We start from the raw sequence: 25,581 nt of genomic DNA on the forward strand, positions 1-25,581 counted from the left end.
GCCTGGAGTCAGCTGGTGGGTCTCAGAGACGCTCCAGGTGGTTCTGACGGGAGCTGAGGCTTCTTCACAGTCACTGGCACAGAGGAAAGAGCACGAACTTCAGACTCCGGCACCCTTGACCGAAACTCCACTCTGCCCCTTATCACCTGAGCGAATGATCTGGATTTCAGTTCTCTGTAAACCTGAGCTGCGGTAGCCTCAGAATGAAGGCCGAAATACTGCCTTACCATGGTGTGGCGAGGGTTACAGGAGACTGTAAATGATCATTTTCTCCCCCTAGACAAGCGGTTATTTTTTTCTGGAGACAGAGCGTTTTTCTCATCTTGGGAACGCAAACTAGGACCATTTTATTTTGTCACTGCTTTTTCCTTCACACACAGGTGCAGGATTCTGTTGGCGGAAGAGTGAAAACCTCCTCCGTCGCAGCTGCTGCCATTAACAACGCAAACGCCTCCCCTTTCGGCTTCCATCTCCTCCCTCCGTCCGTGAAGTTCGGGGTGCTGGAAGAAGGGCACACCTACGAAGCCATCGTCAAGCTCAAGAACGTGGGCGTGGACTTCTGCAGGTGAGGCCGAGGCTCCCAGCATCTGTCCCGGTCCCCTCCTCCCACTCCGTGACCTGTCTGATGGCCCCTCAGTGAAGGCTTTCGAACTGAGTTGCAGTTATACTCCAACTCTCAGATTTTCACATCATTCATTCACTCATTTACTTGCTAATTCTTCCATTCATTCATTCATCCGTTCTTCAACACATCAATATTTATCAAGCCTCAACTATTAGGAGGCACTGTTTTGCCCTCCCTCCCATTAGTCATCATTCACACTGCGGTTGAAGCAACTTCAGGCCCGATTTGCTCTAGCCAAAGAGAAAAAAAGTACAAGTGTTACAATAATTAACACATAAAAGGTAAAAAGTCTGCTTCTCAAGTCCTCCACCAACTATGATATCAGCTGACAGGTTTTTTACTTTATGAGCTATGAATGATTTAAATTACATTATTTCTGCATAATTGAAGCCAAAAGAAAAAAAGTTAACCTGAATCATTAGGTTCATCTCATCTCGGAAGGTCAGACTTGGAATTCATAACAAATTTCTTAACTCGCCATCTGCACTCCCAGTTGAAAATACACTGTACCTGGCATTCGGTGACCAAGAAAAGAGTCCTTCAAGTCCAGATCGAGACCAATAGACGTTTAAAGCTCATAGAGACTATATTGCAAAGGAACAAACCGAGTAACTTGTTTTAAGGTCCGGTGGGGAAGAGGGCAGGGCTGGCCTCAGGCCGAGGGGCCATCCCCTGCAGGTACCCGCTGGCCACACACTGTCCCGCCAGCCGTGTGTGGGAGCCGGTCCTTCCCGGGCTCCTGCACCGTGTGTCCATGCTACACTGTCTCCTCTGTCCCGTTTCCACTCCCACTAAACTTCACCTGGGGGGTTTGCCCCGTAAACACGGAATAAACGTTTATTTCGGCTGCAGAGTTACTCTCAGTGGGAGTGGCTGGCCCTCTAAGAAGGGCTGTGATTCTGGACTCGGGTTTGGAAAGACATGGGGTAAAGCCACAGGAGCATCGACTCCAGACGATCAGTGTCCCGTTTCAGCTGAGGCAAATCCCCACTTCAGGAATTGTACGGCTTCCCCGGACACAGCCTGATGAGGGAGGGCCCCGGGCCGCCAGATCGGACACCAGGGTTTTAGGTTGTTGGCAGCAAGTGGGTGGGGGGAAATAGGGAGTCACCCTCGAGCTCACAAAACCCATCCGTGCGGATCCCGCCCGTCCAGTATGGAACTCCAGCTTTGGAGTTTCGGTCCTCAGCCTAAGTCAGCCGCTGTGGGGCAGGCAGCAGAGCCGATGGTTGCAGGTGCGGGCTTGGGATCGATGTCGAGGTGGGCTTTCCCCGGCATTTTCATTTACTCCAGCTCTTCAGCCTTCAGGCAGAACCCACAAACCACAAGGCGGGAAAGCAACTGATAGGCAGTATGTGTGAGCATGGCGCTGTTCAAGTTCTCCCGCTCGCCTGTTGCTCTGCCCCCCAAACGTACAAGCCCCACACCCGCCAGACACCCATAACCTGTGGCCGGGGGCTCGGCCACATCCATAACACGGGGTGGAGCTCGGCGTGCGGTCTGGGGAGGTGGTTGTGAAATGGGCTCGGAGCCTTCTCCACGTTGGAGGTGAGGTGGTTTTTCTCACGATATGGACCCCTCCCAACCCGACCCCGCTCCCGTGGCAGGAACATTAGCACCTTCCTGATTGTACAGTATCCCAGTTCATTCACTGTTCGTGGTTTTCATTGTGGCATAAATCGACTCCTGGTTTTGTTTTGTTTTTTTGCCTGGTAGGTTTAGGGTGAAGCAGCCCCCACCCAGCACAGGACTGAAAGTGACCTACAAACCTGGACCTGTAAGTCCTGTGTGTTACCTGCCGTGCGTGTCTGTGTGCCCATGGGGATCTGTGTGCGTTTACATGGAAGGGGTTCCACCCATTCAGTTTAAACCGCGTAAAAGCCTCATTTCTCTGCTATCATAAGCAAAAGCCTCCCGGCATCGATGCTGCTTCATGGAACAACCATGAGACAGGTCCTGTGTGTGAACAAAGTTGACCTTCCAGCGATGGGAACGTTCCCGGAGCTCACCGCACTGGTCCCGACACCGCAGTCATGTGCGGCTGCAGCAAAAGTGCCTTTGTGATCATTAAATACGATTTCACAGGCGCTTGGGAAGCTGATTGCCTAGAGCTACCCTGTAACAAATCCTTCTGCACAGTGAAAACTCCTTCGGAAAAATAAACACTCGATTCTGTATAGTTTTATGTAAACTGGATTTGTTCTCTTGGTATTTGCCAGAGAATGTAATAATATTAATAAATATATTTAATATACTAAGAAATAGTATATTAAATTCATCAGCTGCCTCATTTCTCTGAAAGCTCTCTGAAAACACAAATGTTAAAATGTCGATCTTTTCTGACTTTGATTCCTTCCAGAGAATGGGATGTTTGGTATGCAGTCTGTAAATTATGATTTCAGAAATACAGTGTGACGTAAACAAAGGTTTGTCTCAAACTGTAACGAAATCCCATTTGTAAAGCCCAACATTCCATTCCTGGTCAGCGCTCCATCCCGCTGCTTTGCTGCTTTCCCGCTCCTTTCATTCCGGGGCACACGCTCCCAGTGCCGCCCTCATACCACTGGGCGTGCTGGCTGCCGGGCCGAGACGAGTGTGTAAGACAGGAGAGAGCACACATAGCCCAGCACGAAGCGGGCACTCCAAGGGCGTGAGGGAGGATGTCCGGTAGCCCCGGGAACCATCCGCACGGTGGGGATTGCGCGAGCTCCCGGGGTGCAGAGCAAGGAGCAAGGGCACCCAGGCCCACATGACCAGCACGGAGTTCCAGGCTGTTACCTGCAGGCACTGAGGGACTGGCTTGGTTTAGCCCAGTCACTGGGCTTCTCGTCATGACTGCGCCACCCAGTGGCTCAGTGATGCTGCTTAACTAATCCCATGCGCTGTGTCTTCCTGGGCCCTGAGAGGAGGAGCTCAGACAGTATCATTCGTAGCCCTCTTCCAGCTCTGACACAGTAGTAAATAGCAGGCTGCAGTTCCAAACAGAAATACACTTAGAGATCAGATCCCCTCATTCTATGAGTCCCCCTCCGCAGTGATTTATCATTGTGCTGTCGAGATTTCAGAACCCTCACAACATAAAGCAAAAACAAGAGTCAAAGCAAGCACTTCTTCCACTGTGCTGGGAAGTCAGCGCATCTTTTTCACTTAAAGTAGGGATTATGCCAAAGGCCAAAGTGACTGTTGCATCGGCCTCGTGGGTGCCAAAAACCCAGTGTGTATGCTTTGAAGTTCATTCTGTATTTAGGTGGTTCTTTTCTTTTTGATGGTAGGTTTTGGCTGCGGCAAAAAAGTATAACTTATAGACTTTTCCATATGTAAATCTAGCCACTGTTCAGCATGGCTTGTTGGCACTGAACGAAACTGCTCGAGGCCCGGGCAACCCGCGTGGCGGCAGCACCCCAGCCCCTGGCGCGGAGAGCCACAGCCGGCTGTGGGCTGCTGGGCTCTGACCACAGGGCCCCGGTCTCAGCAACGGGGCCCCTCCGGGATGCGCGCCTTTGCAGGCGCATCATGGAAAAAACCAAAACGTTTTCAGTTCTCCTATTTTTAAAATTAGATGGAAGAAAAAATTATTTGTATCTAATTGCTTTCCATGTGGTAGTTTCTGACTTACTTTCCAGATCTCTGTTCTCAAGTCTGATTTTCAACCCACTCCCCAGAGCTTCGAAACACAAACGGCTAACTCTGATTCCTGGCGTAGTGTTCTTTCCAAGGAACAAGGCGAGAAGCCCATCCCTTGCTGTTTCTTTTTCATTATGTATCAGCTTTCTTTGTTGGTACAAACGTCTTCCCTGTAGCTCTCAGACCTAAGCAGTTCGGCATTTCATTCTGTCTCCCTCTGCTGGCTTTGTCCCGTCACAGGTGCTACATGAGGAACACTAGAGACCCAAGGCAGGGCACGGCGCAGGTGTAGGATTCACTGTCTCTCAAATTTATATTTGTCTTAGACTAACTGTATCTTTATCTGCAAGGAAGCCAGGAGTGGAAACTCACTACTGACATTCAGGACCTAGCACAACTACGGACACTGTGGAAGTCTGCCTTCGGCATCACCTCCAGAGCCCTGGCACTTAGGTTCCTTACACCTCTTCCTAAACAGCACCTGGTTTTCCCTCTCAACACTTATCCTGGGCCGTTTGCTCAACGGAACTCGGCCTCCCTAATGTACACAGTAGTTCTTCCAAACGCTATAACAGCGATCATCCACTCGTGGCAAGTGTATGGGTGAGGAGACTGGATTAGAGTGTCGCTAACTCGCCCAACTGGGCGTGAAAACCGCTCGACCTCGGGTGTGCCTGATCCTCAAGCTGCGCTGTGCCCCGCAGGTGGCGGCGGGCCTGCAGGTGGACCTGAAAGTGGAGCTGTACGCCATGGCGCTGGGTGAGGACGGCGCCAAGGGGTCAACGCGCATCTCGCACAACATTGAGATCATGACCGAGCATGACGTCCTGCTCTTACCCGTGGAAGCGAATATCCTTTCAAGTTCAGCCTGCATGGTCACACGTAGTGCGAAAAGTGCACGTGAACTGGGGGAACACGGAAGTAAGATGCTATTTTCTAACCCCTCACACCCTCACTCTGCAGCTTCGTTTTTAAAAATGTGGTCTTCATTCATCTCTGTCAGCACATAGCCAAGTGCCTGACACACGGTGCCTGCGCAGTGCCTGCAAGTTGAGTTAATGCCAATGGCAGTGCTGTCCACGGGCTATCCAGTAATGGGAATTTTTAGAGCATGTCTTTGTCATCAAGAAAACTTAGTCTTGTTGAGGGACAGCAGATACTTTATTATAGAGGCGGATGGACAGTCACTGCATTACGCACATACCTCAAACTGGTGTTCCGCATGTAGCTCTCATGCAGATACCGAGTACCTGTTATATGCAGGGCACCATGGGAAATATTTTGTCATATATAAAAATGAAAATTGGACTCTACCTGAAAACTTGTGTCACCTAGGAGCAGAAGTCTCCACATGTGACTCCCACAGTATTTCGTACTCCAATATAACATGAATTGTGCACTGCAATACTCTGTGTTATGTGTCTATCTGACTTTTGAGTCTTACAGAATATAAAACTTGATGGAAGGAGACTTAAACTAGAAAGAATAAACCCACAGCAATAGGAAAGCGCCAGGTGTTTGGGTGGGTCACGGGGGACTTCAATGTGTTCGGAGTTTAGGGAATATTAGGAAATAACAGTGGGGGAGTTGGCTGGAATCAGTGTGTAGATTTTGAATTCTTGGTGAAACTTTACTAAATAAGCAACAGTGAATCATTGAAGATCTGATATGGTGGGGACAGAATCCCCATGTCTTTTTTTTTTTAAGATTTTATTTATTCATTTTTAGAGAGGGAAAGGAGAAAGAAACATCAATGTGTGGTTGCTGGGGGTCATGGCCTGCAACCCAGGTATGTGCCCTGACTGGGAATCGAACCTGCGACACTTTGGGTTGCAGCCTGCACTCAATCCACTGAGCTACGCCAGCCAGGGGCAGAATCCCCATGTCTTGATAGAGATGAGTCTAGCGTTACCGTGCGGGATGTGTTGAAGAGGAGGAGTGACTGAGCAGGCGAAGGACCACTGGAAGTCCACGTCAACAGGCCAAGCGCAAGCACAAGAACTGCAGCGTGGCGACAGCAGCCATGGAAGAGGGACATGGATGAGACACGGGGCGGGGGGAACTGTAAAATTTGAAGTGGAACCCATCGATAGCAAAAGAGGACATGAGGCCAACTCCAAGGTTGTGGGCTCAGGTAATGAACTGTGGATATGCAGGACTGGGTCTCAGAGGGAGTCAGAGCTGGAGACGGAATTTTAAGTATTATCTATAAAGAGGCGATGAATGAAGATACGGGAAAGGAACAGAAATTTGGGGTCTGTCCAGGGAGCAGCAGAAAGAAGTGGAGGCAATGCAGACAGAACAAGCAATTAGAAAATGATGAAATATCTCAGAAGACAGAATTTCAAGGAAAAGGTGGATAGCTGACAGATGCCATAGCAATGTCAAAGAGAACTCGGATCTAAACAGGACTGCAAGGTTTAACACTAAAGTGCAAAAGATAAAGAATGAATGGGGGTTCCCTGGCCATGTAGCTCAGCTGATTAGAGCGCCACCCCAATACTCCAAGGTCGCAGGTTCAATCCCTGGTCAGGGCACATACAAAACAATCAATGAATTCCTAAATAAGTGGAACAACAAATCGATGTTTTTCTCTCCTTTCCTCTCTGAAAATCAATAAAGAATATATGTTAAGAAAAAGATGACTAGGTGTTAAAAAGGCAGAAATGCTGAGTGGGGATAAGAAAAACTATTACAAAAGGGAAGAGCAATAGAACATGGTACCTCAGAGCAACAGGTTTTGAGTCTGGTGTAGACTTGTCTGTAGGCTGAAGAGAATGGACCAGAGGACGGGTGTTGAGATTGTGAATGAGAGGAAGTAACACCAGCAACAGCCGCAAGACGGCAAGAGAACGACCAGGACCAGAGCTGAAGCGTTGCCCTGGGCAGGGAGAGGGGAGAGTGGGGGCCCACCATTCGGAGGTGAAGGAAACAGTCGGGGAGCTGGTGTCAGATGACCTTCATTTCAGTAGAAAGGGAGTTGAATTCCTTTGTTCACTTACTCTTTCAAAGGTAACGCTAGTAAGGTGTCTAATGAGCCACACACTGTTCGGGGCCCTGGACAGGGAACAACCAAGACAAAAGTCCCTGGCCTTACGCAGCTTACATTCCAGCGCGAGGACGGACGATCCACATGAAGTCAACGTGGACCATACTGGTGCTGAGGGCAATGCAGCAAATGCAGAGGAGGGAAGGGAGGGTGTGGGGAGTGTTCAGGTTTGCAGTTTGCGGTGGAGTGGTCAGGAAAGGCCTCACCGGGAATGCGGGGAGGGGGTGGGGGGAGTGTGTGCATGCGCATGCACACTGGGGAAGGGGTTGCTCTTCAGTGACTAAAGCAAACTAACGCAGGAGCCCTCTGGAAATTAAATCGGGTCCTCACATCCTCTTCACACAGGTCAGTAGGTGCTGATCTAGCATGTCGGAATCCCTGCTGCTGATCACAGCCACCAGGTCATTCAGCATTTGTGCTAGTAAAATCCCTATTTCCATGCTTATAGATGAAAGACCACCTGTCAGGCGCAGATAGATGGGAAGAGTTTTATTACATCTTTTATCCACTTTCAGTGTCAATGATAGTTCATAGCCCCTCTGCACCCCAAACCATGAAATCTGTATGTTGACGTGGTTTTGGGGCCTGGGCACAGCAACTGAGGGCTCCTCTAGAAAGGCAGAGAAATGGGCACCAAAGGGACAGAAATAGTTTCAGGAGATCGATATCCACCCTCCATCCCTGAAGCCCGAGCACACAGAACCTGCGTTAGACAGGAAAGCACCTAACATTGAGCTGATGATGCTGGAAGAGGGGGTCGACTTCTGAAACGTTACAAGTTTGTGTAGACAAATCCTGTGGTCACGAACATCAGTCCTTAACCAGTCCTGTACCAGTCTTAACAAGCAGCAATTACCGTAAGAGACTGAAAGACCTTCCTGAGGGAAAGGAAACTCCCGTGGCCCAGAGGATGCCTGCGGTTCCCTCCCCTGCGCTTGGGCTCTTCATGTCCCGGAAGGTCCCTCCTCAGTAGGCCCGGTGAGTACGAAACCATTTCCAACCACTCGCACCCGAGGCCTCAGGCCGTGTATCTGTTCTCTCCTTCTAGCCAGAACCAATCAGCCACTGAGCCTGGTGGAGTGAAAATGCTGGTTTTTAACAACTACAATAGCTGCTCCTCTATATATATACAGCTAATCCTCGTATTATCTGTAAGATAGATACTATGTTTTCCACTTCACAAATAAGGAAACAGAGGCTTAGAGAGTCTGAAGTAGAAGTGAAAATCTAACCTACTTCAATGCGGTTCTGAAGTTCATTCTTTTAAGCGCTGTTTTCAGTGCGGAGCTGACTTTCCGAAAAGCAGGCGCACGAGTGCGGACGGCGGTGGGCCCCGTGAGCCGGTGGTTCTCCAGCGCTCTGGACACAGGATTCCTCACCCCTTCCTACAGTTACTACGGGTCCCGAAGAGCTTTTGTTCTGTCCTATCTTGGCCAAATTTTTAATACTGGGGAAAAAAATCAAAGTGTATGTAAAACCAGTAACATACAGATTTTAAGTGAAAGATAAAAATCCATGGTTTTGCAAATGTCTTTTCTGCTCTGTATTCCACCTGCCACCCCATCCCACGGCCCCCAGGAAGCACCGCTGTGCAGCGTGTGCTCATGAGACAGGCAGGCACACTGGGGCGGCTTCCTTGTACTGCCTGCCCTGGACTGAGTGCCACTCGATTTCTCCGGGATGAGACACGACATGACATTGGCCCTGAGAAACAGCTTCATACCAGGTGTACCGAGTACTTGACCTCCAGCCAGGAAGTCTCCAAATTGTTAAGCATATCTTCTTTACAAGGACTCACATACACACACTTTCTTTTTCTCTCTTTCTCTCTCACGAAGCTTGGATGTAATACTTCTAATAAACTCTTGATGAGGCTTGTTTATGGCAGTCCAGTAGGTAACATCATGTTATGTCCAAGAGACATTACTCATTAAATGGTTTCTGTACTAAGCGTTGAACAGCCAATGGCAGGCTACTAAGCCAGGAAATGCTGCCTTAATGACCAAAAATCTGCTTGGCTTTCAATTTACTTTGTAACTTGCTGGTCAACCTCAAACCTTTTAGGGTTTCAGAGTTCGAGGATTTTGACGAAAAGCTGTAGCTGAGTTTACTTACTACACACACCATTTCCGCCTGTCACGGGCTCTCCTTATCTTCGGTCGGTGCAGCACCTAGCAGACAGACACACCGCACGGCCTGGCGCTGCCCATCTGGAACGGGGGCAGAGCTGTGGGGGCAGCACTCGGAAGCACAGATACACCCAGGCCTCCTGGAACCTGTTCCAGTTTGGGGACCATCAAAGCATTCATGGGAACGCTGCAATTCTTCATGTTCCGATGAACAGCTCCAAGCAGCAAGCGTGAGTGACACCAATTCAGCCTGTTTGCTCAGGAATTAGGGTAACTTCAAGGACTGAGAACCAAAGGCCTCTCTCTGGTGGCAGGAACAGCCGCCTAAAGAAAAGGCTGGCTCTTCTGACTGGAAAGCACCTAGAATCCACGACACTGCCCCGTGTCTCACCTTCTCCCGGTCAGGCCTTGGGAACTCTGCGCCAGGTTCTCTTTCCTCTTACACTGCCCCCCAATACCACCACCACCACCACGCGCCTCAACTCACCCGAGCGACCGTGTTGTGCTTAGGAACAAAACAGACTCACAGCGTGGGCCAGCGAGCCAGCCCCAGGGACTGCAGCTCTGGGACCGGGGGACATGGCAGCCCGACCACCCAGCAACGCAGATGGAAAGGACAAGGTCACAGAAGGGCACGGACTACTGACACTGACCCAGGAAGGTGCAGAAGATCTGAACAGAGCTGGAACAAGGAGGTTCAACTAGAGACTTGAAAACGTCCCACAAAGAAAAGCTCAGGCCTGAAGGTACATCTCAGTTTCTCCTCAAACACGCCCAGCTCCCTGGACGGCTGCCGCCTGGCACTCACCGGGTACATCGTGCATCCATCACCCAGAAGCTCAGCAAGGTGTCTCAGCTCGACTCCACTAGCATTAGAAACAACTCTTTATTGAGAGGAGCATAAACAATTAGCCAGTAGGATATTTCATATACAAGTGTAACAACCTGCAAGAGGTCAAGTTTAAGGAGGCTGCTCTAGTCCACTTTATGGCCCTTTTCAGCTCTCCAAGTCCATGGCTGCACTTCTGGGCAGAGGACGTTCACCTGTGCACCTGTCTCAGTAGAACACAGAGGAACAACTCAACCAACAAATCTTCTGCATAAATAAGAAACTTTTGAAATGGTATTTTAACTACTGAAACACACGCCTAGTTAAAAAAGAATTCTTTGTTCCCTGCTAGAATACACCAGAAACAACTCTTGAAAGGCTCAAGCTTCAAGGGCACAGAAGAAATTTTAAACTAATCAGGGGTCAAGTCCAAGAAACGGAGGCTGCAGGCCCACGCTAGAATTCCCCGAGGGAAAGTGGGGCCCGTGTGCCGGACCTTTGGCTGCACAGTGAGCTGCTGCCTGGTCCCTTTTATGCTGACGCAGATTCCACTGCTGCTTAGTCTGGAAGTCCTGATAAAGAAAAGCAGGAGAAGGCTCCACATTTCAGTTCTACGTCAGTGTTAAAATTAGCTTCTCCCTCTTTTTCCTCTTCCTCTTCTTCTCTTCCAAGTGGCTGGTAGCATCAGCAAAAAACATCACTTCACTTTTTGCCTCGCATTCCCTCTTGAGATGCTCCAGACCCGCCATGTTGAAGCCAATAACATCCTGGGGGGAGTACAGGGAAGGTGAAACACACTTCTCTCACTTCTGCTCAGTGTCCCAGCACATGTGAGTCGGGGCCAAGGCTCCAGGTGCTGTCCTCACCCCCCAGCCCCCAGGCCCGGCTGTTTTCCTGTTCCCACCAGCCCCAGTGCCAACCTCATCTCCAGTAAGATTACGTCTGGTCGATGCCACCCAAGGCAGGGCATAGCACACCTCTGAGTCACACACACACTGGCATTTTCCCCTCGCTGTTGTATCTCCACAAACGTACTTACCCGGACTTGGCTGACTTTTGAAATAGTTGTTTCCTTTAGTTTTTCAATCACTGGCACAAGCATTTGGTTGCTGGTGATCTGCCCAAAGTGAATCCTTAGAGAAAAATAAAACAGCCATGTTACGAAGAGGAGTAGTGGAGAATGAGGGTAAGAGGCTCCACTGATCCTTTCTGGAAACACTAAATAGACAAAATATCAAAATTAAAAAAAAAAAAAAGATTTATTTACCATACCATGGGGGTTAGAAAAGCGTCTAAAAAAAAAAAAAAAGCTAAAGAAATTTTTTCCCTACTGTTCAGTGTCATCTGATGACATTTAAAAAAATACTGCCCTGGACCTTCTCACACGTTCAAACACTGACCTAGAGCCTGAGACGCCCCTGATGCCCTTGATGCTTTTAACCTCCATGTTCACCCTTGCCTTCGCCGGGGCCATGTCAGACGTGCCTGTGAGGTGGTGCCCACCCACAGCCCTCGGATGCGCTGGGGGTCGTGGAGTTCCTCTCAGGATTAGTAACCCTGACCCAGCAGCACACACGGCACAGCAGTAAGAAATCATGAGTAATACTGCCGAGTCCTCACAGCTTGCCTCAAATTCTAAATATGGCGACTGAAGAATACATTATTCTTCTTTTGCTAATATCTGGATAGAATAAAAGGAGTGGAGGATTAAGAATCACAAAAACAGGCCAATTCTTCAATTTCACTAAATATACCTGGGTTTTTTTGGTTTTGTCTTTTTTTACTTTTTGGGTATTGGCTGACTGGTTTCTCTTTTGTCCTCATAACAGCACTTTAAGGAATGTTCAATTTGTCTCTATTCCTGTTCTCTGTTATAACAGCTTGAGACTGAGAGGCAGAGGATGGGAGACAATAATAGATTCTTAAGCCTTTACAAATACATTCTTCCCCATTACACACGAACAAGAATTCTCTGTACTCAGGATGTCATCTAATGAACATGCCGTCCAACTTAGTTCCTTCTATATATGTCCTCCTTTTGCATTTGTACCTACAAAGACCTGGGAAGTACACCCACTGTTCCTGAAAAGGCTAGGAGGAAGACAAAACCATCAGCTGAAACTAAACCATTATTAAAAAACAACAGAAGAGGCAAACCGGCCATCCAGTAACAGGCTGTGAGCAAACAGACTAGAACCGGAGCTGCTATGTCAGACCGCAGCCCAGGGACCCATGACTGAGGACGCGGCCCTGAGCAATGTGGTGTTACCTCGAAATACTTGTTTTAAGGGCAAGAATGATTCCAAAGGATAAGAAATAACTTATGTCAGGCAGCACAAAATTCTGTAACAGTCTGTGAAACTAAAACATCAGATTTTTTTTTAAATCCTCACCTGAGGACATGCTTTATTAATTTTAAAGAGACAGGAAGGGGGAGGGAGAAAGAGATGGGAGAAAGAAACAGCGACTGGTTGCCTCCAGTACACACTCAGACTGGGGATCGAACCTGCAACCTTTTCACGTGTGGGATGACACTCCAACCAACTGAGCCACCCAGCCAGGACACACCAGATTTGTTTATCCCAAAGTGGGGACAGCTTCTGTTAAGGTTCAACTAGAGCAGTTCTGCTGAGCAGACGTGGTCCATCTGGGAAAAGGATCTTACCTGAGGAGAAAGAAGAGGCACCTACACAGAAGCTCAACATCAGAGCCCAGCTGGAGGAACTCATGGAAGAGTTTGAGGATGTCGGGGACGTAGGAGAAAGGCAGCACGAGCAGGGACTCCTCCAGCTCACTGAAGAAGAAAGCACAGACGTTAAAAATGCCACATTCCTTAACGTGGTCAGTTGCACATCTTTCCTCTACTATTTTTTCCTACTGCTTTTATTTAACAGATCTGATCCATTCAGAATCGAACTAATATTCATCCATTTCTAGATGGCTCTCTTTCGATGTTTTGTTTTTCACACGGAACACTGTCGTCTACTGGACGCTTGTGGCCCATGGCATGGTGGGGGATCTAACGTCTGTTCGTCCAGATAACTGTTTCTCCACGCCCGCTGTGAAGGTCCGTCTGCAGTGGCACCTCGCCCCCATGCACGGAGTCCTCTGTGCAGCGGTCTGTCTCAGGGCTGCTCAGTGTGCATGATCAGCTGATTCTGACAACCATCCTGTGCTATTCTTTTAATTTTGCTAGTTTACAGGGGGTTTTTGTTTGTTTTTAAATCTAGGACAATAGCTCCCTTTTGTTGCTCTGGTTCTGGTTTTACTTTTCTTGAACTACCTCTAGTTATCATTTCATCAATTCCAAAAGGATTTCAGTGGAGTCAAAGATGTGTAAATTTAGGTTTAAGAAAAACCAAAGCTTTGAAACAGAACCTTCCCATCTAGGGATGCACTGTACCTCCATGAACCTAAATCTCCCTTTTCATTTCTCCAGTGAGGGTTCATCATTATTCAGGTAGGCCCTGTTTACCACTTGTAAGGGATACATTTAGATGTTACAGGTCAAACTCACACAAAAAATCAAGAAGTAAATCACTGGGTGGGGGGGTGGACTGGGATGGGGGTAAAAGGCAGAAAACTGTACTTGAACAACAATTAAAATTAAAAAAATAAATAAATAAATTTCTACATTTCAACAACCAAAAGTAAATCACAAATGAAAAACATTATTCCAAAAATATGACAAAAGATATTAAAAATTCTTAAACACCAGTAAAAGAAACGATTAAAGCACCAAGAAAGGAAAAGTATCAAAAGCTCACAGGAAAAATACAAATGGCTAACAACTATAAAATTTTAACTTTGTCAAAAATCAAAAGAAATGAAAATAATACAAAACAACCGTCTGCCTCTCACACTGACACAGAATGTTTAAAGCCCTGTGGACATCAGCAGGAGCACTCTGCAGAAGTGATTCAGCAACATGAGCCTTGGAAAAGCTCGCTCCCGTCCTCTGATCAGTCCCTGGACTGCTGGAGCTCCCATCTTAATAAAAACAAAGACCTGGATTTCTATGTAAAGGTGTTCACTGAAGCAATATTAACAATAGCAAAAAATAAATGCAACATCCACTAGTAATTATTCATACAGTGGAACACCGTTAATTCAGTGACACGTCCTTGAAGAACGACATCGGCAAATGCTCAGGAAACATTCTGTGACGAAGGACAGACACAGAGCTGTCTGTCTACAAGACGGTTCCAGCTGTGGACGTGCACAGCAGACAAGCCCAAGGAAGTGCGCCACGAAAAATGTCCAGTGCGGTCCTTCTGTGACTGAGGTACAGAGGACGCCGAGACCTACAGTGTGAAGCAGCACTGCCCTTCGCCTGCCCTTAGAAGTAGAACCCCCAGCTCCACTTCAAAAAGAACGTTGTGATGAATGATTTCCCATCAAAATTCTGACCTGGTTAAATCTATGAAGGATGATAAGCATCAGTTACACTTTCTCCTTCCCTCACGTTCAGATACGCACCCAATAAACGTCGTTAGCTGACAAATCACAGCAACTGTGCACGGAAACTCACCTGGACTTGATTCCTTTAAAAATCTCCAGCACGTAAGCAGAAGGCTGTCAAGGAAGGACAGTGGCATGAGTGACACTGCGGACTGGCTTCTGCTGCACTCCCTAATTCTGTCTCCGAAGGGCCAGGACCCGTCTCTCTCTCCCGGGACACGGTGCTCTAAAGTGGCGAGACTCGCACGGGCCTCGAGATGGGTGGGTCTGGGTTCACACCCAGCTCCGCCACCTACCAACTACATTGCAGTCTGTCTGTAAGTCAGGCCGCTCTCCTAACTGTAACACGAAGGTGCCCTGATCGGACGAGCCCTGCGATGAGTGAGCCGTGCGGGCAGAGTACCCGGTCCCCGGCCGCTGCTGAGAGCATGCGCTGTCCCATCAGTCTCCCTTCCCCTTCCTCTGACTAGGTCAACTTTCCCACCCCAACCTTCCACTTCAAAGTTTATTCAGATGCACAGAATCTTCAGAGGGATCTGGGACACTAAACATGACTAAGCACTAGAAAACAGAAGAACACCAGCCCAAAAAAGACGACTTGGAAGTTACACTAAAATGGGCCTTTTGAAATTCAAAATATTCTAGAAGACACCATCCTTGAAGAGGAATTTTTAATGAGAAAGTATTACCTCCTCTCTTACCCCTAAGAGTAACCTTAGAATAATCAAGGGGACACCCTTAAGACATTCTACTCACAGAGATATTGCCATAAGCCATCAGGATGGGGTTGGTGGGGAGAGGAACCTATGAAGAAATGATTAAATCCAGGCATTAGAAACGAGACTGTGACAGTGCTTGTCACAGGCAGGGCGATAAACAGTACTTTGCACTTGAAAGGAGAATCTGAGACTGACCCCCAGACTGAGAGAGGAAAAAGAACCACGAGGACTTTTGGTTTCGATTGTACTTACGAACGTGTGTGCACAACAGGTTTCACCCTGACGTCTGAAGTGGTCACCCTGCCTTCCGAACCAGAGCAGGAGCGCGAGTGCCTCCTGCTCGCTGCTGTGAAATACTCCCCTCGATCTGCACTCTCCCGCCCTTCCCTTAAGGCCAAGCTTCCTTTCCCCACACGTCCTCAAGGCCTTCTTTCTATCTAATGTCTGACTCAGAAAGATTTCTGTGACGTTTTCCTGACTTCCTGATCTGAGTTCAATGCAAAGTCACAGAGATTGTCTATTTGTGGACGTCTCCCTGAGCGGAACTCACTGGGCGCCTTACCTCTTTCCCTGCAGCTTTACAAATGGCTCTGTGCTCCTGCATTTTTGTGGTCTCTTCTCGGTAGAGTTCAATGGCCTCCATGATCCTCTCAGCCTACATGACGACGACAAAGGACAGAAGTCATCCCAACACACACCTTCGTCCCCGAAGGTGTTCCCAGAGCCCCCGGAGGCCTGATTAGCCAATCCGCAAATAGCCCGACCCAGTTTAATAAAGACAGGCCAAAAGAGTGCCAAGCCGCGTGTAAAGACGTCTTTGGTTTTTCTTTTTAATTTTCGGGAAAGGGACTAAGTGTTCTGGATTCAGGCAAGAATGGATGTGGCCACCGCAAGGAGGGTGGCTCCCAGGAACATCTGAAAGGTGCTACTTTCAGGAGATCAAGCTTTGCTTTCTGGAAACCACGCCCTGGCCATGTAGCTCACTTGGTTAGAGCGATGTCCTGAGATTACACCAAGGTAATCAGTGAGTTCACTCCCCAGTCAAGGCACGTGCCACCCGCCCCCCCCCACCCCCCCCGCCCCCCGGTTCCAAAAAACAAAGCAGCCACGCTCTGACCAACAGATTCAGTACCAGCACCTCCTTGGTTACGGAGAAGGGAGACAGGTTTTGATCCCCATATATCCCCACTTAAAAATTCAGCCAACATTTTGCCACCAAAGGACTATCTGGTTGATAAAGGCTTTTACTAAAAAGTTTGGATCCTATGAAAAAAAAAATCAACTTACTGCTTTGACTGTTTCAATAGTTTTCTTTCCAGTAAAGTAATTTTCTCCTTGAGTCTCCCCTGGAACCTGCCAGAAACAAAAAGATCCTTGAATCATGTTGTTGACAAGCATTAGAGTCAAGAAATTAATCTTAAGTCATCCATAAAAGAACAGGCACTATTATTTTATACTGTGTTATCAGCTATTATTCACTGAGGACTCAGTAAGTGCCAGAGACCCTGTATTTTACATGTGTTATTGTAAGACCACACTCCTTTACAAATGTCCAAAAACAACACCCGATTTTTCAATTACTTTTCCGATTTGTATTTTTGTTCTACAGTGAAATAATTTCCTGAAACCTCCTTTTAAAAAAAAAAAGGAAAAGGGAAAAAAGCCAGAATGTAGTTGAATAGGAAGGAATACTCAGATTCTCTCCCACAATGACTTCGGAATCTGGCCCAATTCTAATTCCATCAGAAATTCTTGAAATCACGGTAAATTCCAGTAATTACAGGGCACAATCCTAGGACTTAACTAGGATTTACTGCTGGATAAAACTTAGTATAAAACTTACTGCTGGTTGGTCTTCTTTGGCCACACTCTCCTCGTATTCTGCTTCCCTTTGCTGTTAAGAGACAGAAAGAAAGAAATTAGAAAACACGTGGTCTCTACGCGAAGTGAAAGGAGAATGCGACGGTGAGAAGCTGCTGCTTTCAGAGCACAATCCGCTGTGGCGTCTGTCTCTGCCCGGCCGCTGGGACGGTGGCAGCAGCACCGGAAGCATCTCCTGGATCCTTCCCCTTGGACCTGGCACTCACTGAGGTGTGACTGCACCAGACAGAGCACTGCGGTCGGGACAGCACGGCAGACGCCCACCCAGCCTCCTTGTCACCAGGCCGAGAGTCCTTACCATCTCCCTCTCGTCCTCCAGAACAAGAGGCTCCCTTGTCCTCTCCCAGAGTCGCAGAGATTTGTCGTGGGACGATGACACGACGTAGTCTCCGTTGGGGCTCACGGCCAAGCACCAGATTTCCTGGTGATGCCCCTGACGAGGAAACACAACACCAACCTGAGTCAGAACACCCTCACAGACCGCCGCCTGCTCGCCTTACAGAAGACCAGCGGTTAGTCTGCAAAGCAGTTCTCAAGGACCGAGCGAGGAAAACAGGCACGAGGTTACCTCCAGGGTCTGAATGTGCTCAAATTTGTCCGCATCCCACTGCTTAATCTTGCGGTCCTTCCCGGCCGTGAAGAAGAGGTGGGACTTGGGGACAAATTGCAGGTGCATCACACTGAAAAGCGAGAGAAGCATTCAAATGACATCCAATTGCCCGCCATTAAAAAGAGTCTTACACACATAAGTAGCTAGTTCTAGAGCGTCTCATTTACACTTTCGAATTCTAAAGGAATGACTGCCCGAGAGCACTAAACAGACACAGAGGCTCCAGGGACAGGATGCGGGCGACTCAAAGGGAGGTCCAGAAGGACGGCACGCACCTGTCATCGTGTGCAAAGAGAGACTTGTGGCAGTCCCCAAAGTCCATCCCCCAGATTTTCACATTCCTGTCGGCAGAGCCCGTCGCTATGAGTGCCCCGTCCTGTGAGGCAGAGAGGTGACTGTCACTCAACTATGCGGAACTCTATGAAGTAGGTACAGAAAAGCTAACTGGAATGTTCAACCCGTTTCTGTCCAAAAGGAATTTCATTTTTCTACAAAGACCACACACTTCTTTGCTGTTACGTACAGATCTACTTAAAAGCTTGTAAGAGAAAGCAAGAAGTCTGTGACTTAACTGTTTCTACACTGCTGCGGGGTGGGGTGTGTTTTGAGAGGTTATCTCTGTACTTTGTTGAGTAAGTAGGAAAAAGAATCTCCGCCACAGGATTTGGAGGGAGAGAGGAAGTGGGAAAGAGAAGGAAAGAGGAGGCTGGGAAAGAATCTGCTAGAATGTTAGGATCTAGCCTTTCAACCCGTGCTCCCCTCATCACTATTTCTCTTCCTGCTCCTATTTCAATGCCCAGTTTAAATGCGTGTGAACACAAGGAAATGGGAAGTATCTTTAACACCACCTTGCTCTGTTCGTGCACTGGCACGGACAGTATTTAGATACATACTGCCACCCCCAGTCAGAGCCAGACACCGCAAAAGTACGATTCTGGTCGAGAGACTAGAAGTTTACATGGTGCAAAATACCACCGATGCCCAGATAGAAAGCTCCCTCACTTCCCTTCCAAGCAGAGGGGGCTGCCTTTTTAAAGTCGTGATATTTCAGGGCGCTCTCAATTTTAGCATTTTAGACAAACTACTCTTTGGGGAATTCAAAACAGGGAGCTTGTTATGAGGATTAATTCAGGTATTTATGAAAATATTCTGAAAGCATTTAAGTAACATATATAACAAGTATGATTATAATATTTTCATTTTGGGGGGCGGAGAAAGATAGACAACAGAATGAAAAAATACTCTTAAACGAAGATATCCAACCAAGAGCTACAAAAACGCTTTAGAAAAACAACTTGTTACTGAGATGCCGCTGAAATTTTACTTACATAAGAGATGTCCATGCATATGACAGGCAGTTTGTGTCCATACAGCGAGAGGAAGAACTAAACGTTAAAGCAATAGAGAACATAAGCAATCCACATTCATCTATAAAATGCAGGCACAGGTTTTAGTGCCTGTGAATCTGAAACATCACTACAATGTGTGCTCACACTGCCGTGGTTGCTTCACGTGTTTACTTTCAAAGAAACCACCCCACCACCCCATGCCCCCCCCCCGCCCCTTCTGAGGGCAGCCTGCGCCTGTGTCTCACACACAGACCCAAGTGACCCAGACAGGGACGCGATGATCCGGTGGGCAGGGAGGCCCGGGCGCCCACCGCCCCCGTCAGGACACAGCTGGGATGCTCTGCAACCTCTCCTCTCCGCCGAAACGCCCCTGGGGGGGCACTTACTTCACGCGGTCCCCAGGTTCAGCCCAGCGCCCCCAACTCCCCGGGGCCGGGGCCCAGGGAGCTGCCTTTCTAGCCCCACGTACGGCCAAGGGTGCAGTCACCGGCCAGGACACCTGGTGCTGCTCTGAAAACCCCTGGCTCTGACGGGGTTTTCTGCCCACAGACTTTTCTGACTGCATGAAATGTAACTGGTTTTAAACAGGAGCTACAAACCAAGGGATTCTTTTGAATCTCTAGCATCCCTGATGCACCTACACCATTTTGATCACACACCAATTTTCAGAAATACATTCCTGCTGGGCACAGTCAAGGCCACTTCCTTACACCCTCCACCCAAGGTCAGTAGAAAGGAAGACCATATTCCCAGGCGTGGCCACTGTACCTTCAACGTGTCAACATAGAAAACTTTGACCGTGCAGTCGAGCAAGGACACGGCCAACAGCTTCTGGTCGGGAGCGAACCGGACACACAGCACATCTTCATCCAGCTGCAGCGTCCGGGTCTGCTTCACGGAGAGTCTAGGACCACAGAAATCACCCAGACAGGAATTCCAAAAAGCGCTCTGGACCTCAGTGCAAACAGACAAGCCAGAGGGGCATGCAGTGGGTCCCACCTCCTCTCCAGTAAAAATGTCTCCTCACCTCTTCTGGGGACTGTTTTCATCCTTCACCAACTCGAAGTCCCAGAACTTTACAGCCTTATCTGCGCCACCTGTCACGAAGCCACGCTGAAAACCAAATGGTACTTCAATGAAAAGTACTTTAGTACAGAAACTTGAATAAGACACAGCAAAGTAGTATAAGGGACCATTTGTACCTAATGTCATGGGATAAAAGTGAAGAAAAGTGTGGTTTCTAACCCCTTCCATTCTCTTGGAGCTGCTGCCAGGGACCTTATTCGGGAATTCTTAGCGGACACTAATGCAGACGGATGACAGCATGTGGGGCATTCTAGTCAGACTTCCGTTCAGCGCCAGGAAGGAAGAAGCAGTGAACACTTGTGGGGCAGGGGGGAATGGTTTGCTCCACCTAAGGGGGCAACAGTGTAGAGTTTGCCACTCAGTGGTAAATTGGATTGACAAATACCCAGACTGGATAATCTAAATTGTTCAAATTAGTCTCGTCACACCGTAGCATGAGTGTCAAGTTATCTAGAAGCTGGAGGCAGAAAACCGGATCTCGAGCGTCTACCGTCTGCCTGCCATTTCGGGGATCTTGTAACACAGGAAACCACCTTACAATGATCCTCATTGTTGGGTGGTGACAATGACTACCTAGATTATAATGTCACTGTAAAAATAACAGTAAGTGACCTGAGGGATGTGAAACTACTTTGGAAAAGATAGACCACCGTACAAAGGCAAGATATTACTATTTAGGTTGTGTTCTGACCCCAAAGGCATTACCCACTCTAAATTCCAGATTCCATTTTTCTCCAAAAGTAATGTCTACTTTCAATGAATGAAATTCACCACCTTTGAGAATATTTAAATGAACGACCTCTTACGGTATTTTCAAAAAATGCCTCAAAATGCTCTGAGCAACTGCACCGTGGATGGGGCCGAGTGCAGTCTTGGGGTGACCCCATGAAGGGAAGCACAGTGAACGACCAGTCAGGGCCGACCTACTGGCTGAAACGGGACTCGCAGGTCCCAGATGAGCGGACTAACAGGAGCAGGAGAGTCTAGTCTACGCTCTGCCCTGTATCGCCCAAGGAAACAGTTCCTGTAAGAAGCATCATGAGCCACTGGCGAAAATCACGAAGATAAGGGACCTGATGTCACGTGTATGATGATCAGAGAAGCTGAACCAGGGTTCGTTTCTCAGGGGCAGCTGTGTGCGCTGTGTGGCCCGTGATGTGGCGTCACACCGGAAATCTAAAGGTTAGACGAAGCGCAGCTTTCTTTAAAGCAGCCCCGAGCGAACCCTGTTAGGCATCAGCAAAACCTGCCAGAAGAAAGGGGAGAGGCAGCCAGAGCCCTGAAATCCAGATCTTCCCGCTGGCTTGGTTACCTGGTCTGGGGAGAGAGACAGGGACCACAGAGCCCCGTCGTGGGCGTCTACCGTCTCCAGCAGGGCTCCGGAGGCCAGGTCGTACAGCTGCAGCTTCCCCGTCTGTGGGAGACACGAAGGGACACAGCCCTGCGGCACAACTGCCATCCCCACGGTTCCCCCCAACCGGGTTCTGCTGCACAGCGACCCTGTGACCCTGTGACCGGGCACTTAGGGAACGGACTCCACATTCCGAGCTCGGTACTTCCTCTCTGAGCAGGTGCCGTGACATCCCGGGTGGGAGAGCTGAGTTTTCCCCGGCAGGGCTGCCATGCTGCACAACTATGGGACCGCACCGCCTGTAGCACTGGACTCCTGCTGTTTTCACAGTTCCCCAACTTCAAAGGGATATACCGTGGCCACAGGCAAATCAGAGTAAACATCACAGCAAACGGCAAACCTAACAACCTTTAATCAGTCCTTCCAGCGGACTACCCTTGGAGGTGACTGGTTTCCCCAGCTCTTCTCTGTCTAGCTCAGGTTTCCCCCTTTCCCATGCACTGACAATGAGCAATGGCCACCCACCAACAATGCCAGGGGGGCAGCGAGGCCCCCAGAAGTCACCATATGAGAAAGCAATGCGCCAAGCACCCCAGTCCCAGAGCCCAGGCTGCTCCGAGCTCTCGCACGCGCCGTGGGGAGTATGGGGCGGCAGACGGGGTCCCGGGGTTGCCCCTTTCCTTCCCAGCTCAGTGGCTGGGGGTGAATTTATCTTTAGGAGCTTGTTTCATTTTTTTTTTTAAAGCTGTAAAAACCAACCTCTCTACGCAGTTGTGGGGACTAAATGAGATAATGTACGTTAGCTGTGTAGCACAGAGGCCAGGCTAGGGATCGCATGTATTTTAGCCATACAGTAGCCTCCAAAGCAAATGGGTCTCCCAAGAGCAAAGATCAGATTGTTGGAAGAATGAATGAAAAATAATGGAAACTTTTAATTGAAATTTAATGTTCTCTTCCTGACATTGACACTAGGATCTCTCCAGCTTCCTTTACACTTCGTGCTGGGCAAAAGCTACCCATTGTGATACGTCAGTTTTCCAATGAAATGATCGTGCACTTGTGGCACTGGATTGTGGGGATAAAAATGACAAATATTTGCAAAGCACTTTTCAAAACATTCCATAGAGCTTACTCCATTTTATTCTCATTCTTACTCACTGATACTTAAGGTATAAGCACTTACTAGCAATTTGCTGTGAGCGAGGCCTTGTGCTTAGTGCGTGGCATGCTGGGAGGTGGGTCATTTATATAATTTTACACGAGGGAACCAAGGCTCACAGGGTTAAGTAACTTGCCCAAAGGCCTCACAGCCAGTGAGTGGAAGGGCTGGGATTCTGACCCAAGCTCATCTGGTGGAAAAGCACTGTCAAAAGCAAGTGTCGTTATCCCATTACATAAACAAGGGAAATCACTAAGAGAAGTTACCTGACTTGCTACAAATTACCCACTTTGTAAGGGAGAGATTCTGACTCCAAATCCATGTCTGCTCATTCCCACCCGGCTGACCACCAGCTGGGATGACACCTGGTCAGCTTTTCCTGAATGCCTTCACCTGCCCCGCATGAAGCGAGGTACTCAATGCATTTCACCATTAGTCTTCTCAGACCACAATGACCGCGTGCTCAAAAAGGATGCACAGAAGGCCGATTGCTGAAATGTTAGTGACAGTTATCTCAGGGTCGTGGCTGCAACTGTCTTAAAAACAAAGAAAATAAAACCTAAAAAACCCCAAAAACCCTCAGAAAAGGAATACACTAACATATTATCCAGCTCTAACATATTTCCAATATGCTAAAAAATTAACGATTTCTCAAACATCTTTAATATTGAGTAGAAAAGATGCCAAAATCCAAGAAGAAGTCTCAGTTTACCTTTGTTCCCACGACCACCTGCCGGTCGCCAGGCACGAAGAAGGAGCAGAGCGCGTACTCACAGGCCATCGTGCGGATGCACTGCAGCGTGGACCTGCGGGGCAGACGGGATGATCACCAGCGTGCCGAGGGAACCCGCTCCCCCGTCTGAGAGGTCAGGTGTGCGTGCAGTGCACACGTAGCCATGAACAGAGATCAACACGAGAGAGGACGGAGCCCAACCAACCCCGGCCTCACACCCAGTACAGTCAAGGGAGAGAGCATGAAATGGTGCCGAACCCTGTTTCATTGCGGGGGCTTCCTAACCCCACGGAACAGAGATTACACTGCAGCAGGTGGAGAAAAGCATCTGCCCGGCCCCTTCACGGAGACAAGTGAGCCCAGAGGACTGCAAGGCAAATTAGCTTATTAATATATATATATGTATATATATATATTCCCTACAAGGGATACACACACATACCCCCCTTCATTGCACTGGACCGTAAAATTCACCCACTCACCAAATATGCATCAAATGCCCACTTCATTCATCAGACATTCACTGAGCACCAGCATCGCGTAAAGTTTAACATTCCTTAGGAATGGGACAAGCAAATGCTGGCACATCAGGTGATAGCAGGTGCTACGGAGACACACAACTCGGGAGGGGCGGGCAGCCGACTGCCCCGCGATGCGGGAGCAGGGGGAGACGGTTCCAGGCAGGGCAGGAAGGGCGGGGAGCGCAGAAACCATGACACGGGCAGGTTCTTGTCGCGTCGAAGGGACGACGAAAAGGCTGGTGTGGCTCCCAGGAGCAGGAGGGGCGGCAGTGAGAGGGAAGTCTGGGAGGACTTCAGCTTTGAGCTGGAGTGAGAGGGAGCTCATGGAAGTGGTATGACTTCCGTTATGAAAAGACCGCCTGGCTGCCGTGCCAAGAACAGCTTACAGACGGACCGGTAAGGAAGCGACCCCAACGACCCAGGCGAGAGACGTCGGTCCTGGGGACGGGGCTGGCGGCGCGGGTGGTAAGACGGGGCTGGATTCCGAGTTTAGTTTCGGAGGTAAAGCAGGTAGGATTTGCTCATGAGTTGGACAAGGGATGTGAGAGAGGGTCAAGAATGGCGACAAGGATTCAGCCGGAACCACCAGAAGGGAGTAATCACGTACTAGTGAGACAGGATAGTGAGGAGCTGGGAGAAGTCCTGGGAGATGTCCTAAGCGAGTGGAATGGGAAAACGGAGACAAGAAAATTAAACAAGGCCAAGGCCAAGCAGTTTGAGCAATTTATAACCAGCTGGTGACTCGCTAGACCTTATGTCCCCGAACCGAGGACACTCGAGGGAATGGCGTACCCCTCTCCTCCCCGACCAGAGACCATACAACCTCCCGGGCCATAAACCACAGGCACCGGGAGGAGAGGAGGGCGGACCGAGGAGCCAGCTCGGGAAGGAGCCGCGTGACTCCACTTTCGGGCACCCACCCCCAGAGGAACAGCGCGCGTGTGCTCCCTCCAGGAACGGCCCCTCCCAAACTCCCGCGTTCCCCGGTACCAACTTGCTTCTGAAAGCTCAAGGGAAGGTGGCGGTTAAGGTTTTTACCCACCACCTTCTCAGACTGCCAGCCTCTGACGGTAATAAAAGCCAATTATAATCCAATCCCAGTCTCTGCTTCCTGGCTAAATGGTGACAGACAGCAGGAGCCCCAGAATTGGCTGCCCCCAACCCCCGGTTCCACTAAGATGGGGAGGTTTGTAGGAACAGCGGGTGGGACAGTTGTTGGAGAGACAAAGACCGGAAGTACGGCTGGGGACATGTGAAACTTTGAGAGATGCCCACTAGCCCTCCGAGTGGTGATCCAACAGAGGATCCGGGTAAGTGAGGGCAATGCTCCCGGAGAGGCGAAGGCTGGCGGCGCAGATTTATGAGCCATCAGCACAGAGACAGCCCACAACTAGAGACCACACAGCTGAGTACAGACAGGAAAGGTCCCAAGACTCTCCCCCGAAGCGTTCCAAC

The 25,581-nt window shown here is 49.0% G+C and overlaps 2 protein-coding genes across 2 annotated transcripts in view; one reads left to right on the forward strand and one right to left on the reverse strand.

Annotated features, from left to right (window-relative positions):
• SPAG17 (sperm associated antigen 17) overlaps positions 1–10,160 on the forward strand; it is a 178,945-nt gene extending 168,785 nt beyond the window's left edge. The window contains exons 45-48 of the mRNA XM_045816754.1: positions 381–565; positions 2,342–2,402; positions 4,954–5,098; positions 8,132–10,160. Of these exons, the coding sequence (XP_045672710.1) occupies positions 381–565; positions 2,342–2,402; positions 4,954–5,098; positions 8,132–8,271 (531 nt within the window). The 3' untranslated portion in view covers positions 8,272–10,160. The remainder of the gene's footprint in view (positions 1–380; positions 566–2,341; positions 2,403–4,953; positions 5,099–8,131) is intronic.
• Positions 10,161–10,294: 134 nt separating this feature from the next.
• Positions 10,295–25,581, reverse strand: part of WDR3 (WD repeat domain 3) — a 29,920-nt gene continuing 14,633 nt past the window's right edge. Inside the window, exons 13-28 of the mRNA XM_045816755.1 lie at positions 23,585–23,678; positions 21,675–21,776; positions 20,304–20,389; positions 20,045–20,180; positions 19,256–19,312; positions 18,203–18,303; positions 17,886–17,997; positions 17,616–17,750; positions 17,280–17,330; positions 16,724–16,789; positions 15,999–16,091; positions 15,474–15,521; positions 14,788–14,831; positions 12,922–13,050; positions 11,296–11,389; positions 10,295–11,023 (exon numbers count right to left, since the gene is read on the reverse strand). Of these exons, the coding sequence (XP_045672711.1) occupies positions 10,868–11,023; positions 11,296–11,389; positions 12,922–13,050; positions 14,788–14,831; positions 15,474–15,521; positions 15,999–16,091; positions 16,724–16,789; positions 17,280–17,330; positions 17,616–17,750; positions 17,886–17,997; positions 18,203–18,303; positions 19,256–19,312; positions 20,045–20,180; positions 20,304–20,389; positions 21,675–21,776; positions 23,585–23,678 (1,504 nt within the window). The 3' untranslated portion in view covers positions 10,295–10,867. The remainder of the gene's footprint in view (positions 11,024–11,295; positions 11,390–12,921; positions 13,051–14,787; positions 14,832–15,473; positions 15,522–15,998; positions 16,092–16,723; positions 16,790–17,279; positions 17,331–17,615; positions 17,751–17,885; positions 17,998–18,202; positions 18,304–19,255; positions 19,313–20,044; positions 20,181–20,303; positions 20,390–21,674; positions 21,777–23,584; positions 23,679–25,581) is intronic.

Source organism: Phyllostomus hastatus, unplaced genomic scaffold (genome assembly GCF_019186645.2).
Source record: "Phyllostomus hastatus isolate PE091 unplaced genomic scaffold, TTU_PhHast_1.1 phas_scaffold_216, whole genome shotgun sequence".
Lineage (NCBI taxonomy): Eukaryota > Metazoa > Chordata > Mammalia > Chiroptera > Phyllostomidae > Phyllostomus > Phyllostomus hastatus.